This window comes from Hippocampus guttulatus, chromosome 18 (genome assembly GCF_054856545.1).
Source record: "Hippocampus guttulatus isolate MCC_2025c chromosome 18, RoL_Hgut_1.0, whole genome shotgun sequence".
Lineage (NCBI taxonomy): Eukaryota > Metazoa > Chordata > Actinopteri > Syngnathiformes > Syngnathidae > Hippocampus > Hippocampus guttulatus.
The window spans coordinates 11,277,926-11,295,048 of NC_141278.1; the positions used below are offsets into that span (position 1 = coordinate 11,277,926).

Sequence of the window (17,123 nt, forward strand, 5' to 3'; positions counted from 1 at the left end):
AGGACGCTGCATGGAGACAGATGGTAGAGGTCCCTCTTAGCCAATGGGATGCCAGGATGATGCTCCGTGGTAGCAAATGAGTAAAAGCAGCTATGAGTATGTTGCATTAAAGAAACCCGGAGCTGCGAGGAGCAGGCCACACTGTATTTGTACCTTTCATGTCTTGAAATTTCTTTCATAACAAGCGGCAATATTTTCCTGTTGAGGCATTTCGTAACTTGGAAATTTCGTATGAAGAGACGTTTGAAGAGGTACCACTGTACTTATATTTTTATGTGTTTGTAACATTCAAATTAATGTCAATATTTTGTGATCCAATAGGATATTGCAGATCCATTTTTTGCCTACTGCAAGCAGCATGCAGATCGCTTTGATAGGAAGTGGAAAAGAAAAAACTACTTGGCCTTGCAGTCTTACTGTAAGGTGTCTCTGCTTGAGAGAGAGAAACAGCTCACTCCTGAAGCTCAGGTATGATGGCAGATAGTTGATGTTATGTAAGGCCCTCCAGCAGAGGATAAAAATCACTATATGACTTCTGCATTTGCGCCCACAGGCCCGAATCACAACCCGCCTGCAACAATACCGCACAAAAGCAGAGTTGTCCAGGAACACCCGACCTCAAGCGTGGGTGCCAAGGGAGAAGCTGCCGCGACCTCTGACCTCTAGTGCCTCAGCCATCAGGAAGTTAATGAGAAAGGCAGAGCTAATGGGGATCAGCACAGACATTTTCCCGGTGGACACATCTGACACCAATGCGAGCATGGATGGTCGGCGGAAACACAAGCAGCCCGCGCTCACCGCGGACTTTGTAAATTACTACTTAGGTAAGAAAATATGGTACTTCCATGAACACACCGTTTTTTTGTTTTGTTTTTTGTAATCATTTTGTTTGTAAAAGTAATGAGAAACAAACAAAACACACAGTCAATGTCGAAATACTTCTGGACCTAACTATAATGAAACTCATGGTGCAGGGCTTCATTTGCTTTGAGCTTACTATTCTGTGTAGCTTGTGGAGTCTCGATTTCCAAATGTAATTAATTCTTGTTTCACAAAATGTTTCCCCCCCTTAAATTTGTGATTATGGTGCCAGATGAGGCAGAGATGCCATACCTGAGAACATTACAAATTGTATAAGAAATAAAATGCCTTTGGTACACTTGGTACGGGTTTTTAGGCTAATAAACGATATTTTTTCTCTTGATTTTTGTCCCAATGGTATTCAGAGCGTAATATGCGAATGATCCAGATCCAGGACAACATCTCTGAACAGAAGAGCTTAAAAGACAAGCTGGAGAATGAGCAAGACAAACTGCACGTGGAGTACAACAAGGTGAGCAGACAACCTAAACCACTCGATTTTTATCAAGCAATCAATTGCGTATGTTCTTGATTTAACAAAATGAATCACAATTTAAAGGTAAATTCGAGCTTTTTTTTTTTCAGCAGTCACCTTCCAACCATAAAATACTTTCAAGTTACATGATTCATACACGGCATTGGGTTTGCTCAAACGAAGTTGACGGAGCTGTGATAAAAACGTGATTAGTACTTCCCACAAAGCAGTGAGACATTCGTCTTACAAATGTATAAAATGAAAGTTAATAACATCTGAAAACTAGCTGTTTTCAAGGTGTCTTTTTACATGCACAACTTTAGATGGGCAAAAGTATTGGAACAGATTAATTTATTTTGTAATAAGACTCGATTAGGTTGCAGATCCTTTTATTGCAAAACTTAAAAACCAAAAATGTCATCCCCCCACAAATTTTTATTTTATTTTATTCACTGCGTTTACTCCGTGTGTATCTCGAGGTTGGTGTTTGCACTCAAGGTTTCCATCCAAAGTGTCCTGCTTTTAATATCGAAAATGATGACTCAATTCACATCTATCATGTCCTGATGATGTGCGAGGCTTCATGCATGGCAATGAGAAATAACGTAACTGATTCAAATATTTGGGGCTGTGTCACACTGTCGACTGCCGAAAGGAGACGCCAAACCCGCAACACCTTCAATACGGAGGCCCTAAGATGACATGGAACAAAAAAGAAACACCATTTTGCGTTCCCTCACAAAGATTGTGTTATCTCTGACTTATTGCAAGGGAATGCAACTTTTTTTCTTATTGTATGCCAAAGGAACTCCGTATCCCCCGTGCCTGTGCATGAAAAAAACCAAAAAGAAACCAATTTGATGACTTATGTTGAGATATTGTCATCTTGCCTCACAACACACTGTGTCATATCCAAATCATTTTTATTAAAATCTACTGGGGTGACAGGACATGACATTGAACCATGCTACTGGTACAGTGTCAAAGTGTTGCAACCCTTGCAGACAGTATGTAAATGATGATCATTAGAAATAGACGAGACAAATGTAAGACTGAATGTATCGGTATTATGTTGGAATACAAATCAATTCACTTCAATTTAATTACTTAGAGCAGGGGTCGGCAACCCAAAATGTTGAAGGGGACATATTGGACAAAAAAAAAAAAAACCATGTCTGGAGCCGCAAAAAAACAAAAGCCTTCTATAAGCCTTGTAATGAAGATTGATGAACATGCTGTATGCATCTATATTAGCTATATTAACTCATTCACTCCCAAAGACGTTTTTAAACGTCTTTTCAGACTTGGTCCAGAATTGCCTGGTACTGAATGAGTTAATTAGCCTTCTATCAAAATGACCAAGTTGGCTACAAATACTATATTTTTCCCTGCACTGCATCCTGTAGAGCAGGGGTGGCCAACCTTTTTTGACTTTTCGATCAACCAACCTCCCGCGACTCGACCCGTTACTGCCCACGCGCGCATACGGACGCACTTACATACGCACTTACATACGCATGCCTACCTACCTTCATCGAGACCAGACGCAGAGGCATTCGGTGCACTTTTGCAGCGTGTTAACTTCGTAGCTCATGTGGACCGTTTTAAAATGCTTCTATTGGCCCTCCTGATTCCCGTTCTTTGTCAGTGCCCTCTGTGAATTGTACATGAAAGGCCATTTTTTGGGGGGGGGGGTTATCTTTTTTTTTTTTTTTTTTTTTGCAACAGCCAACTGCCTGGCATCCCGCCCTGCTAATAGAAATGTGTATCGCAGGCTGTGACGCAAATCTTCGTTGACAGAAGTGTTGAAATTGTATTCTAAACATTTTTACAGCATTAGAAAACGTTATATGTTTGTGTCATGTTTTTCCTCCTACATAAACCATATTAAAACAAAAATTATATTTCCCTCCCCCATCTTTTTCCATTTTCAAACATTTTTGAAAAAGCTTCGAGGAGCCACTAGGGCAGCGCCGCATGCGGCTCTGGAGCCGCGAGTTGCCGACCCCCGACTTAGAGGATCTTAGCTGCTATAACTCTAGCTGACCACCAGATGGCACTTGTGTGGTCGATTTTATCAGGGTTTGAGGCTTTGACTCCTTTTTTCCAAATCAATGCAAAGGCCTCAAAAGCTTTGCAAGGATTCATCAGCCCATCTCTATAAAACACCTCTAAACTCGAAAACAAGCCTGAGTCTCATGCTGAGGCAAAAGCCAAAGAATAAAAATGTGTTTTAAGACAAGGGTCATTCCAGAGAGGGACCGACAATGGAATACACTTACTCCCCTGTCAGCGTCCGCTTAGTCCTAGGTACCTCGAGTAGCATGTGGTCGGCTGACCTGAGCCACTGGGCAGGTGCTCAGGGGAGGAGGAGCACAGAGAGGTCAGGTGGGGCGAGACCATTTAAGACTTTGAAAACCAATGAAAGAATCTTCAAAAAAAAATCTGAAATGTAGTGGGAGCCAGTGAAGGGATGCCAGAGTTGGGAGTTATGTGCTCCCCTGTTGTGAACATAATGCCGTTGAAGTTTTCCATCCAGCCCTGTTACAAGCTTCTTAATGACATCCTCGTGACTAATGACATTGGAGACTGTGTGTGTCTTGTTTCGTTCTAACTGCGGTGTTCGGTACGATGGACCACATATTCTAATGGTTTGTTTGCAACACCAAGAGGACATGAGTGGTAGCATTCTTGAGTGGTTTCGAACCTATTTGACTGACTTCATTACTCTTGAGTCCAGCACTGCTCCATTGTCATATAGTGTTACACAGGGTTCCTATCTGGGGCCTCTGCTCCCTGTATCTGCTACCTTTGGGTTCCATTTTAAGAAAACATGTTTTTTCCTTACACTGCCATCTAGATGACTGTCAGATCTGCGTCCCACTGAGGAAAGAAGACACTTTCTCATTGTAGCCAATTTTACCCTATACAAAGGAAATCAAGGACTGGATGGCACTGATTTTCTTGAATTTCTATGAAAAAAAAATTTGAAGTTATGGTGTTTGGTCCCGGTGGCCTTTATCTAGGTTCTTAACCTTTTTAGAGGTACCGAACCCAACCAGTTCATATACAGTACCACATTCACCGAACCCTTCATGAGTGAAAAATAAATATATTTTTTACAAATTCAAGATATTAAAAAAAAATTCAAGAGATAAGTATACTTTCTTTTTCTTTTCTTTTTTTTTTTTTTAATTGTATGACGTACTATCATGACAGTGACTACTGAGCGAACTAAATTTCCCGCAGCACTGACTGGACAAGCAATGTACAGTGATCATCTGCAGCCAGCAATGGCCAAGCGGGTGTCATAACTAATTGACATGTTGAGTCGGGTGTGTCGTACTCTCCATGGCAAAGGCTCCGTCGAGCCCCTGAGACCAATTCACCCAACCCCTGGGGTTCGATCAAACCCAGGTTAAGAACCACTGGTCGAGAGCATGTCACATTTTTGGGGGGAAACTGCAACCAAAAACAGTAGAGCTCAGACTTATCCCCGTTCCCTAATCAAGGATGCATTTGGATATATGCATGCATTGCTTCACTTTGACTGTTCAGAAACACAGAGTGTTGTTCAAATGTGGCATTTGGTTATTCAGAGGGCCCCAAAAAAGAGAAATTAGTGAAATTAATGGGGAGGGGGTGTCAAGTGAATTTTCGCACTCCATGTTCACTAGAGCAAACAAGTTTTGCACAATGTACTACCTCACTTTACCTACAATAGCCACAAGTGCCATTGTTAATGCTGTTTATATTGTTTATATCGTCTATACTGTTTATACTGTTCAGATTACATCGGTCTTTTTTGTACAGTGTAGCTGCTATCTTTTCTTACCTGTGTGTTTAATGCACAGCATGTTTGCATACATATTTGCACTGAGGATTGAGAGGAAGAAATTTCATCTATGCTGCATGTCATACATAAAGCATAATTGATAATAAAGATTACGTTGACCTTGAAGTTCCTGTTGGATTAAACTTCTGCTTCTAACTATGGACAAGTTTTCTTTTTTAGTTTAAAATGGCTTACCTTAACTAAAATGTACTGAATGGACTGAATTATTTGTCAAAGCAAAATCAACACAATTAGGGAAGAGGGATTTTGGCTGCCAGTCCAAGGTCTAATTTTGATATCGTCGTACCCAAGTATTTCACAGGACCTACCAAACTATGAAAAAGTGTGATATGTAGTCTGAAAATTACGGTAATTGTTGTTATGGCATAGAGATGTAGTGGATGCAACCGTAGAGCACTGACAATAATTGGAAGATTAAATTACCCTAAATTCCGGATTACAAGCCACTACTTTTTTTCCACACTTTCAACACTGCGGCATGTAATATGAAGTGGCTTTTTAATTTTTTTTTTCCATCGCGGGAAAATGAATAAAATGAATGAGTCTTTCACTGAGGACCAATGAGATTGTATGACGAATCACAACTTCTGCTCTTTTTGCCGTAGCGGGGGAAAAATGTGTTACCCGGCAACAGTCGACCAATAAAATGAATAAGTAGTACACAGGGGTCCAATGAAATTGTTTGATTACCGGTAATCACAACTTCCTTATTTCAGTCTTTCTTCTAACCCTGATCAACATGGAGAATACCAGACGAAAAGCATATGATGCAGCTTTTAAACTAAAAGTGATCACTCTGGCAGTTAAAGAAGGAAATGGAGCTGCTGCCCGTAGTCTTGGCATAGACGAGTCGATGGTGCGAAGGTGGAGGCTCCGGCAAGAAGAACTGAGCCAGTGTAAAAAGACAACCAAAGCTTTTAAAGGTTTTAAAGGTGGGCCGTCGTGGTGTTATAGATTCATAAAACGGAAAAGCCTGTCTATTTGGGCACGCACGACGTTGTGTCAGCAGCTCCCTCCCAATTACGAGGACAAACTTGCTTTGTTCCGCACATTCACACAAACAGATAGCGGAGAATTCCATCAGCCCAGATGAAATAATAAATATGGACGAAGACCCTCTGACATTTGATTTGCCTCTCACTCGGACTGTAATTAAAAAAGGTGACCCCCCCCCCGTCATACTGAAAACAAGCGGCCACGAGAGAACACATTTTACCTGTGTTTTGAGCCGCGCAGCATCGGGCCTAAAGCTGCCAACGATGATCATTTTTAAGCGGCTGACTATAGAAATAATTTCATATATCTTTTCCCATTTATATGATTTACATTATTCTATTTCAAGCCTAGTGGGCTGCAGTATTTCTCCTCGTAATTACGCAAATGCACATCAAGATCTCTCTTTGTCTGGCCTCTTATTATGTGTTTCAGCGTAATTTTGTTGCGCAAAATCATTTATCATGCTCATAAAAATATGGAGATTATTTTAACCTGAAGAAATGTTGCGTTTTTTTTCTGCGGGGGTTCAGCAGGGCACCGCGTCAGCCGCCTCACCCGGAGGCGCTCCACGGCGGCAGGGACGCAGAAGCAAACTGCCGCCTTGGCCAGCGGTTTATAGTACGGTGCGGCGCATATAATTACAAAATAGATTTTTCTTCATAAATCTGAGCATGCGGCTCTTAATCAGGTGCGGTCTGTAGCCCGGAATTTACGGTACATGTGCTGTACTACTGATCTAATGTTTTCTCCTGTGTCGTGCCTGAATGCTTGAAGCTCTGCGAATCTCTAGAGGAGCTGCTAAATGTCAATGGAGATCTACGAAGTGAAGGCCATGCTATGTGGACTCTACTTGGGGACATTCTTGGCCAGGTACCTGTACCACCTTTTCAAACGAAACATCCATCATCTTAATGTATTTCCATCCCCATGACTGTGATTTTTTTTTTACAATACATACTTACAAGAAAGAAGAGCCACATTTAACAGTATTCACACCACTGTTAGTTTATTTCTGGATGAAACTTTTTTTCGGTTGCTCGGCGTGACACATATCCAGTTAGAACTGCCAACTTATAAAAATGCATTTCTCTTGGCTTCTGTGGCAACCAATAAGGATCATTGTGTATGACGGGTCACTCGACACTTGTAAAATAAAAGGCTTTTAAAAATCAATAAGATCATCAAGGTACTGCTACAGTATTGGCATGCTGTACTTCACGCTCACAGTTCAACTTGGTTGAGAGTCAGTGGGATCCAAGTCCCCACAAAGCACATATAGGTTCTCTGAAAGATTTCATGATTCTTTGGAGGGTCTTTTGTCACATTCAAAATAATTTTATTGACAATAATTACATTTACCGTGTAAGATCTCATCTGTAGGGATTTGAGCATTGGAATCGCAGAGCCAAGGTTTGAGTCCTGTCACCAACAACAATATAAAAAAGGCAACTAGATTTTGGAAATATGCTAGCCTGCTTCTAGATTTCTTTCCAGGGACTCTTGAACAAAGACATCACCCCACTCTCACGCTCCTCACCCAAGTTGCGCAGCTCTTTGTGCTCTCCTTCACTCTGACATCTCACCTTGTACGCCTGCATGTCTTCCGATCTGGTTCTCCCTGTGGGGCACAACATAAAATATACAGCAGCGTGCAAAGTGAATGTCCCCCGGGCTTTCTAGTCAGGACAGTAAGTGGAGTATTATGGGGAAGAACAGTGGAGGCGAGACTCTGGGAAAAAAATTTTGTGAGCAACATTATGGTTTCATGCCAAGGAAGAGTTCCATGGTGCATTATTTGCCTTGAGGCTGTTGATGGTGGAGAAGGTCAGAAGGAGCTGTATTTTTTTCTTGGTGGATCTCGAGAAAGCCGATGACGGGGTACCCAGAGAAGGAACTGTGGTACTGTCTGAAGAAGTCTGGAGTGGCAGAATAGTACAGGATATGTATGAGGACAGCAGAACGATGGTGAGGTATACTTTTGGTGTTAGAAGATGACGTTATCTGCAGTGAAAGCAGAGAACAGGTGAAGGAAAGGTGGAGTCACATGCTGGAGATAGATGATTAGCTATCGTCAGTGACTTTGCTACAAAATGAGCATTTGTCTGTCAGATCGGTTAGAATTCACATAGCAGCAAAAACAATAGAGCAAATTTGAGGTTATGAAAACATAAAAGAGCCAATTAAAAAACATAATAGTGGCAAGCATATGCTACTAATTGCTGAATGAGAAAAAAAATGTTCCCACGGTAAGAGAGAAAGAGTTCCTTTTTCATCCAAATTCTACACTTTGGTCGTCAATTGTTTTTGCACCACAGTTTGCAATAAGGGTCCCTTAGTCATTTACACGTTTGTTTTATTCACACATATACTAACAGTCTAGGTTATTAACATACCTATGAAAATTTTATATAACAGACCTTGTTGGTAAAGAGGGACTGAGCTAAGGTGCTTTCTTCCCGTATTTTACGGACTATAAGTCACTCCTGAGTATAAGTTGCACCAGCCATAAAATGCATAATAAAGAAGAAAAGAAAACATATTCTGTACGTCGCACTGGAGTATAAGTCGCATTTTTGGGAAAATTGTATTTAATAAAATCCAACACCAAGAATAGACATGTCATATTGAAAGGCAAATCAAAATAAACATAGAGAACAGGCTGAATAAGTGTAGGGTAGCTAATGTTACATGACGGATAAACAACAAACTGAGAACATGTCTGTTATGTTCACGTAACATATTAAGAGTTATTCAGATAACTATTTGTAAATTTCTGTAAATTTCCCCATTGCGGGACAAATAAAGGATATCTTATCTTATCTTATTGCATAAAGAATATGCTAACAAGTTTACCAAACTCAGTGTCACTCCAAACTGCCACTTATAATACGGAAAATACGGAAATTGAATCCAATTTGGTTTTTGTAAACTTGGGGAACCCCCCCACATATAATAGTCTTTCCTTTCCCCAAAAATATATATGTTACTCTGCTGGAAAGGTTGTAAACATTTTCAATCTGGCATATTTCGTCTACACTAAGGACATTTTCAAGTGCAGGGCTGCGGCTCATGGATGCCAACGTTTGGAACTATGCCTCAGAACAATGTGTTTCTTCCGCCATCCTCAGAAACTAAACACTCCAGCTGTTCTAAAAGCCCCCAAAGAGAGGAAGTCGAGCAAAAAAGAGGGGGGAACTCAAGGGAAACCATCCAGCCTGCCAGCAATTCTCTACAGGTGGGAAAATCGCACACATTGAAATCCTAGTTCACCTACTTTATAAATACCAAGTGCCAGCGGCATGACACAACAGGATATCTTGCCATTTTCCGTTTTTGTACAACAATTTGCAATATGGTGTTCATGCTAATTATGGTGGATTTTCACGCATTTTGGTTAGATTTTGATTTGTATTTTTTTTCCTTTTGCTGACATTGTTTTAAATTATGCTGTTCTGTGAATGTCTGGTAAATGAACTTTAAACATGAAAAAGTATTTGTCCTCTTACTATTATTTGTGCACATTTAGCCTGTTTTCAAGTTTAAGGTCTAAACATGAATGACTAACGAGCTAGATATTAGTTATATAACATTAAAAAAGTCATTTGAACCTAAAAAAAAATCATTCACATGAAATTTCTTTGCTTTACAAATTAATGACAGTTCAGTTCAGCTTTTTGAGACCTTTTGGCTTAAGTACCGTATTTTCACGACTATAAGGCGCCATTAAAAGTCTAAAATCTTCTCCAAAATGGACAGGACACCTTATGATGCGGAGCGTCTTGTCTATGCGCTGAGTTCCAAAACCTGACTGACAGCCGACACGCTGTTTATATAGAGAAAAGGCGGAAGTGACTGTGGACAGGCATGCGGCAAAGAAGTCGGCCAATCAGTGAAGGGTGGGCGTGTATATATATACACATGGAGAGCAAGAGAGAGAAAAGGCAGATGTGAGTGAGGACAGGCATGCGGGGAAGATGTCCGCCAATGAGTGAAGAGTGGGCGTGTAAGTGGACGCTAAAGGTACGCCCCAAGCAGGTACCAACACCTGTATAGAGTGTGGCTATGTGCATTGTTGCAAAACAACTTCGGTTTTGGTTTCTAAGAACCCCCGAAAATAAATTATACAAAGAGACACGCCTACGAAGCTCAGTTCAAACTTCAAGCCATCGGTTATGCTTTTGGCATGCGTGCCCATCTCACAGCAGCGGTGAAAAACCAAGTCAAGCAAATGAACTCTGAGCTTGCCGTTATTCCCGGAGGCTTGACTAAAGAACTCCAACCGCTGGACATCGGCATCAACCGGGCGTTCAAAGTAAAGTTGCGAACGGCATGGGAACAATGAATGATCGATGGCAAACACAACTTTACAAAGAGTGAGAGGCAGCGCCGGGCGAGTTACGCCACAATTTGCGAATGGATTGTGGCTGCTTGGACGAACGTGTCTGCTTGCACTGTTGTTCGACTTTTTGGCAAAGCCGGCATAATTTCTGTGGAGCCACATGGCAATGAGAGTGACTGACAACGAGAGGGAACACGGCGTTTTTGATGGATTACCGGTACTTGCACAATTGTTCAATTCTGATACAGAGGATGAGGACTTTGATGGATTTCTGGGTGATGATTGATCGAAAAACGTGAGTACATTGTACGATGGCTAAATAAAATACAACGGAACTCAGTTTTCCGTTGCCTCTTTAAAAACGTGTTTTTAGCTTGTATCTGTATGTCTTGGCATGCTACCGTATGCTACAAGCTAACGTGTTTTTAGCGTGCGCGCATGCATGCCGTATGTTTAAGCTGGCGTATGTTTTACCACTTTAAAATTGCGCCCAATAATACAGTGCGTTTTGTCTATGAGTAAAATACAGAAATAGCACCCATTAATGAGACTGCGCCCAACCATACGGTGCGTCGAATGGTCGTGAAAATACGGTAGTCTTGGGGCTTAGGTATAGTCAATGAAGTCAAACTCAACTTTTCAAAAATAAATGTGATGAGCCACTTTTAATTCATGATTTAACAAAGGGTGCAATTCGTTTTTCCACGTAGGACCAGGTAGATTTGGTTGGCTTTTTCCATTTAAAGCACTAAATCATAATATAAAAAATACATTTTGCGTTTAATTTGGTTAACTTTGTCTAATATTTGAATTTGTTTGATAATACAAAACATTTTAAGTGGGTGGCGGGATATCTAAAAATAAAACACATTGGAAGTGGGCAAAACTTTGTTACTGCGCTGTAGTTGTCTTGCTAGGTGGGTCAATGACAAATGTTTAGAACTGTCCACATATTAGGAGTTTATTACCATATTTTCCGCACTATAAGGCACACCTAAAAGCGTTGAATTTATTCAAAAGCTGACAATGTGCCTTATAAGCCGATGCGCCTTATACATGGATCAATATTCTGATTTCTTAAACGTAGTATTTGAAATGTTCTGGAAAGCGCTTTGTTCCCGCTGCAGCGGTTGTAAAAGCTCTACATAAATAAAGATGTATTGTATTTTATTCCCTTTAGCAGAGCTCCATCTAGTGGATGCAATATCGCAACTGCAGCCACAATTATAGCTTCTATAAGCTGCATTTTATAATGCGATGTGCTCTTTATATGAAAACGGTTTTAATATACGCCATCCATTGAAGGTGCGCCCTATACTCCAAAGTGCCTTATAGTGCGGAAAATACAGAAATCTGTGTTGATAATACACTCAGCATTCACTGAACTGTTAGGGCTCAACATTCCCCAAAATTAATTCGCTCTCGGTAGACACAATCAATATGATGAATCAGAGCAATTCTTAAACCCTTTGAAAAGACTCCAAAGAACGAACCATGTTGTTCTGTCTTTTGACCAAGGCAGGTCTCCTTTCTTTCACATTTACCGAAAGACATTTTTTGTTTAATTTATTTGCTACATTATATAGCTTCATAATTACCCATGCAAACAGCTGTTACTCATAAACAACATCCTGTGCTGGCAGCTGCGGCATCTGTAAGAAGAACCAAGACCAACATTTGCTCGTGCTGTGTGACACCTGCAAACTCTACTATCATTTGGGTTGTCTGGAACCACCACTGACACGCATGCCCAAGAAGACCAAGAACAGCTACTGGTAAGTTGCATCAAATTAAGTAACAACACACACACACACTCTGCTTGTCCCGAATGGGCCTCTCTGCATTCCATGTGAAAGTGGGCTTCCCTGCCCTTTGGCGAAAACGTGATGACGTTGAATGAAGCCACGTCCTGCTCAGTTCCGTCATGCAGTTACCTAAGCCCAATAAAATATTGCCTGATGATTCAGAAGCACAGAAATGCCGAAGTAGCTGCAAGGTTCGTTTTATTTTGCAATAGTCATGACAGGGGGATTTATCGTACGATAGACATTTTTCGATCTACTTTGTACACTGTTCTCACACAACTCGATACCATCATCGATAGCAGTGGTTCTCAAATGGGGGTATGAGTGCCATTGGTGTACTAGAGGGCACCTACCTCATGGTGTACGTGAGATTTTGAAATATATTCAAACAGTAGCATCAATAGAGAAAAAAAAATGGCTTGATCACAGCAGTTGCCTCCCTTCCAGCAAGAATGACAATGATTCTCAGTCAAGTCCCAATTGTCTCAATAAATGCAAAAGCACTCAGTTCACTGAAAGATTTAGTGTGGACAGTTAGTAATGATGTTAGTCTTCTTTTTAATTATCCATCCATCCATTTTCTGAACCGCTTTATCCTCACAAGGATCGTGGGGGGTGCTGGAGCCTATCGCAGCTGTCTTCGGGCAGAAGGGGTGGGGACACCCTGAACCGGTTGCCAGCCAATCGGAGGGCACACAGAGACTAAGAACAATCCACGCTCACACTCACACCTAGGGACAATTTAAAGTGTCACCCACACCACGCATGTTTTTTGGAATGAGGGAGGAAACCAGAGTACCCGAGAAGACATACACAGGCCTCGGGAGAACATGCAAACTCCATACAGGAAGGCCGAACGCACGACCTCTGCACTGTGAGATCGACGCGCTCATCATTGGCCCACCGGGCCGCTCTTTTTAATTACAGTATTACATGGATATTTTAAGATTTATTTTTTATTTATTTATTTTGCCGTTTCTACTTTTATTTAAAATTAAGTTAAAGCTTTGTTTTTGAGAACCGATGTTACGCTGTCACTTGTATGGCGCTTTTCTGCCTCGGGTCCTCAAAGCGCTTCACACCGTTAACCTCATTCACCTACTGAAGCATAGTCACAGTGGCCGGGGATTGAACCACCGACATCTGGCTTGGGAAACAACCACTCTACCACTGAGCCATGCTGCCCCAACCGATACGTATAATGGTCCCAAAGGAGGAAACTTTCTGTTGATAATTCTTGTGTGATGGCATCTTTATTTTGACTTAAATTCATTATTAATGTATTTAATTATTTTTTTGTATCTTATTTCCAAATAGTTATAAAGTTACAACTACAAATGGAGTTCCAAATGTAATAAACCAGACGGTGATGGCACAACACTATTTTAAGTCCCTTTTTTCCCCCCTAAACCTCATCCAAATGTGCTTTGCACTTGTTCGGGGTACTTGGCTGAAAAATATTTCACAGGGGGTACATCATTGGAAAAAAAAGGTTGAGAACCATTGCTCTCTATATTGCTGGGCCAATCACTTCTACAATGAAACTCCTCTCCAACGAAACCTACATGGCCGAAAATACCCCCTAGTGTGAACAAATCTTCATGCATTAACACCATTCCCACTTTCTTGCCCCCCATACAACGAAAAAAAAAACCTTTTGCGTTATACGAAATCTATACTCCGCTCTTGCCTCGCAACGAGATTCACTACAACGAAGTCCAATCCAACAGTGACCTCTACTGCTTCGTTCGGAAAAGGCAACAGCAACCACCACACTGGTTTACAAATGCGCAGTAGTCCAGGAAGTATTTGTTATTGTTAGTTTCAGATGCAGCAAGAACGTTGCATTGCTAAAATGGCCACAAAACAGACCTTTGGATGTCAAGCAGCAAAGACAAGAAGAGCTCTGACGCTGGAAGAGAGGGTAAAAGTGATCAAAATGAAAGATGGAGGACGCAAAATAAATGACATTATCCAAGAAATTGATGTAAGTGAAAGTGAATGTTGAACATAAATTTCTTTCCCTGTTTTTCTTTCTACACTAACTATATGAAGTGTCAAATACGTGTGTGCTCATACTTATGCACTATTGGAATAAAAATAAAGAGTACACTTACATTTGTGTGTGTGCGTGTGTATATGTGTGTGTGTGTGTGTGTTTACATCTGAGATCAAATTTGCTACAGTGAAAACCCCCTGTTGTGAAACTTCTTGCTGCAAACATGATTTTGTTGTAGAGGAGTTTCACTGTATATGTGTGACATGATCTTGTTGTTCTCAGGCAATGCTCAGAGTGTGACCAGGCGAGCAGCGATGAAGCCGACATTGCTATGGAGACACTACCTGACGGTACCAAGAGGTCCAGGAGGCAGATCAAAGGACCGATCAAGTTCATCCCGCAAGAGATGTCGCCAGAGCCCAAAAAACCTCAAGTTAGAGGCACGGTGTGTATTGACTCCCTGCAAAATTGAAAAATGGAGAAAAATCCAATTAAAGGGCCTCTTTTTACACATCATTCTCATGGCGCGGTTATACAGTAAATCGAATGACGCTGTTTGAATTTTGATTGGGCTTTTAAAACAGCAGTGAGTCAAAACTGTCACCATCATAAATGAACATGGAGGCAGTGAGTTTGGTAACATTATTAAGTGCCATATTTTACATAGAGTATCAAATGAGTATGACTCGGTTACAAACAAAACATTTTTTCAATTTAAATGACAAATGAAGCACGGTAAAAAAAAAATTTAAAAATGGTTGCATTGCATTGTGTACCTCACAGTTCGAATTAACATTAATTGTCACAAATATCCACCATTAATATCATGTAAAAATTAAAACCACACATACCACTCCAAAAGTATTGTCAGCGTGTGGCCATTTCCTTTGGTTTATTGTCGCCCAGCGCCCCATTTTCACCCCATTTCTCTTGGAAAATGCATAATTAATGTGTAGCTGCATTTTTTTTGAAGAAATTTAGGTTTGGGATTAAATTTTATTTTTATTTTTTTTAAATTCCCCACACAGTACATTTCAGTTTTTCCCGAATTAGAGCTATTTGCAGGCTGCCCCGGTCCCGATTCCCCGCAAATAGCGTGGGTCTATTGTATATTGAAAGGCAGTGATCACTACCATTCGCATGAATGTACCTGGCGAGTTGTGCAACTCTTGTGAATTTTTTTACCATAGGCTTCGCTCTTTCATTCACAGCTACACATAAAATTATAAATATTGTTAAGTATTGCTTCAGTATGTACTGCAGATACTGTATTTCTCTGGCTCAGCAGTGTGCGTCTGTATCTCACTTGCTCAGCAGGTGTGTTGTGCGCCACCAGTATGCCTGGTGCCAGGTATTTAGCCTCGCCGACTCATCCTGTCCTGCATTCCGACCTTTGCCATCACCATTGTTTCAGACCAAATTTCCACGTCACCACCATGAATTGTTACATTTTAACTGCCCATTTCGTTAATTTCGCTGTTTTGTTTCAGCGAGACCCGGCGGTCGCTTTAAAAGGAAAAAGTGGCTGATTTTCCCTGCCATATCTGCAGCGTTAAAAATCATAATGTTACCTTGACACGTAGGAAACTTATTTTCACTGCTTGGATGCAAAAAAAAGACAATATTTACCTGTTTGTACCATTCCCCGACTAGCGGGGAGAAAAAAAAACTTGGTTTGATCTGTTTCTTCTTCGGTAATTGTTTCAGGTCTTTCCTGTGCACTACTGTTAATATAGCGCCTCCATAGTGACGCAATCATGCAATGTAGTTAAAATACAAAGCTGCCGCAGAGGGACATCAATCCCTCAATCAGCACAGCTGGAGCTTTACGCTGTGTTGAGCGATATCAATCGGTCTGGCTGGGGGTGGCACAACATTAGCTGGAGGCGGCCACCATGTAATTTAGAACGCAGGAAAAACCACAATGGCAAGGGCTAGATTTTGATTGTAACGTCTACCCATTTTGCTTTGTGCGGTACGCCTTGCGTTAATTGTAGAAAGCTGCAGAAATTATATCGTATAGGATCAGCATCAGTCACCAGATAGCGCCAGATTTATACTTCACTCCAGCATTTCCTATAAATGGATTTTGCTTTTGTCACCTTGTACAAGCAAACCATGTCATAGCTTTTGCTTTTTGGCATCATCCACCATCTGCAACCAAGTGTTTTACTCGTGAGTTACAATGTGATGTGAAACGTTTGTGACAATCTTAGGGCACCAACAGAGAAGTGTACGGAGGTCGCTCAATTGCAAGCTAGTTCATCGACTGTGGATTGACCATGCTGTTGCTTTTTTTTGTTTGTTTGTTTGTTTACTGAACCTTCCTCTGGATCCTACTTATCTGAGCTGACCATGCTTTAATTCAGTGAGCTTCTTACACCCGCCCTCCAGAGACTTTCAAGATTTGTATCTGACAGCTTTGTGGCACCAAGCAGGGTCGTCATTCACCTTTGCTTTTTCCTCACTGTCAATCTTTGACCTTCTCACACTCCCCTGGGACTTGAGAGAACTTAATTCTTGTTGCAAGAACACTGCCAACAGTCAGTATTGTTGTCGGTCTGAGCTACCAAAAAAAAAAAAAACATTTAAAAGAAAAAAGCAATGACACATCTCAGCAACTTGTACGTGCTCTGCATTGTTTTGGATAGGGCTTGGGGACGGTGAGATATGGGTTCAAGACCTGATCTGGAGACAAAATAAAGAGACCCCATCGTGGATAGAGTCCAAAAGCAAATATGGTCCCTTACTGACGTAAATCAGCAGAATTGGTTAATGGCGAGCTGTAGAAA

General features: G+C 41.1%; 1 protein-coding gene across 4 annotated transcripts in view; it reads left to right on the forward strand.

The window, feature by feature from the left end:
- The window catches only part of phf14 (PHD finger protein 14), an 84,589-nt gene that overhangs the window by 21,571 nt on the left and 45,895 nt on the right, over positions 1–17,123 (forward strand). For all 4 annotated transcript variants that reach the window (XR_015103687.1, XM_086136482.1, XM_086136483.1 and 1 more), the window contains 7 exons: positions 322–468; positions 554–824; positions 1,227–1,333; positions 6,963–7,058; positions 9,317–9,423; positions 12,171–12,302; positions 14,614–14,776. Coding sequence is in view for 3 of the 4 variants with exons in the window: in XM_086136482.1 (XP_085992608.1) it covers positions 322–468; positions 554–824; positions 1,227–1,333; positions 6,963–7,058; positions 9,317–9,423; positions 12,171–12,302; positions 14,614–14,776 (1,023 nt within the window). In the remaining variant the exon portion in view is untranslated. The remainder of the gene's footprint in view (positions 1–321; positions 469–553; positions 825–1,226; positions 1,334–6,962; positions 7,059–9,316; positions 9,424–12,170; positions 12,303–14,613; positions 14,777–17,123) is intronic.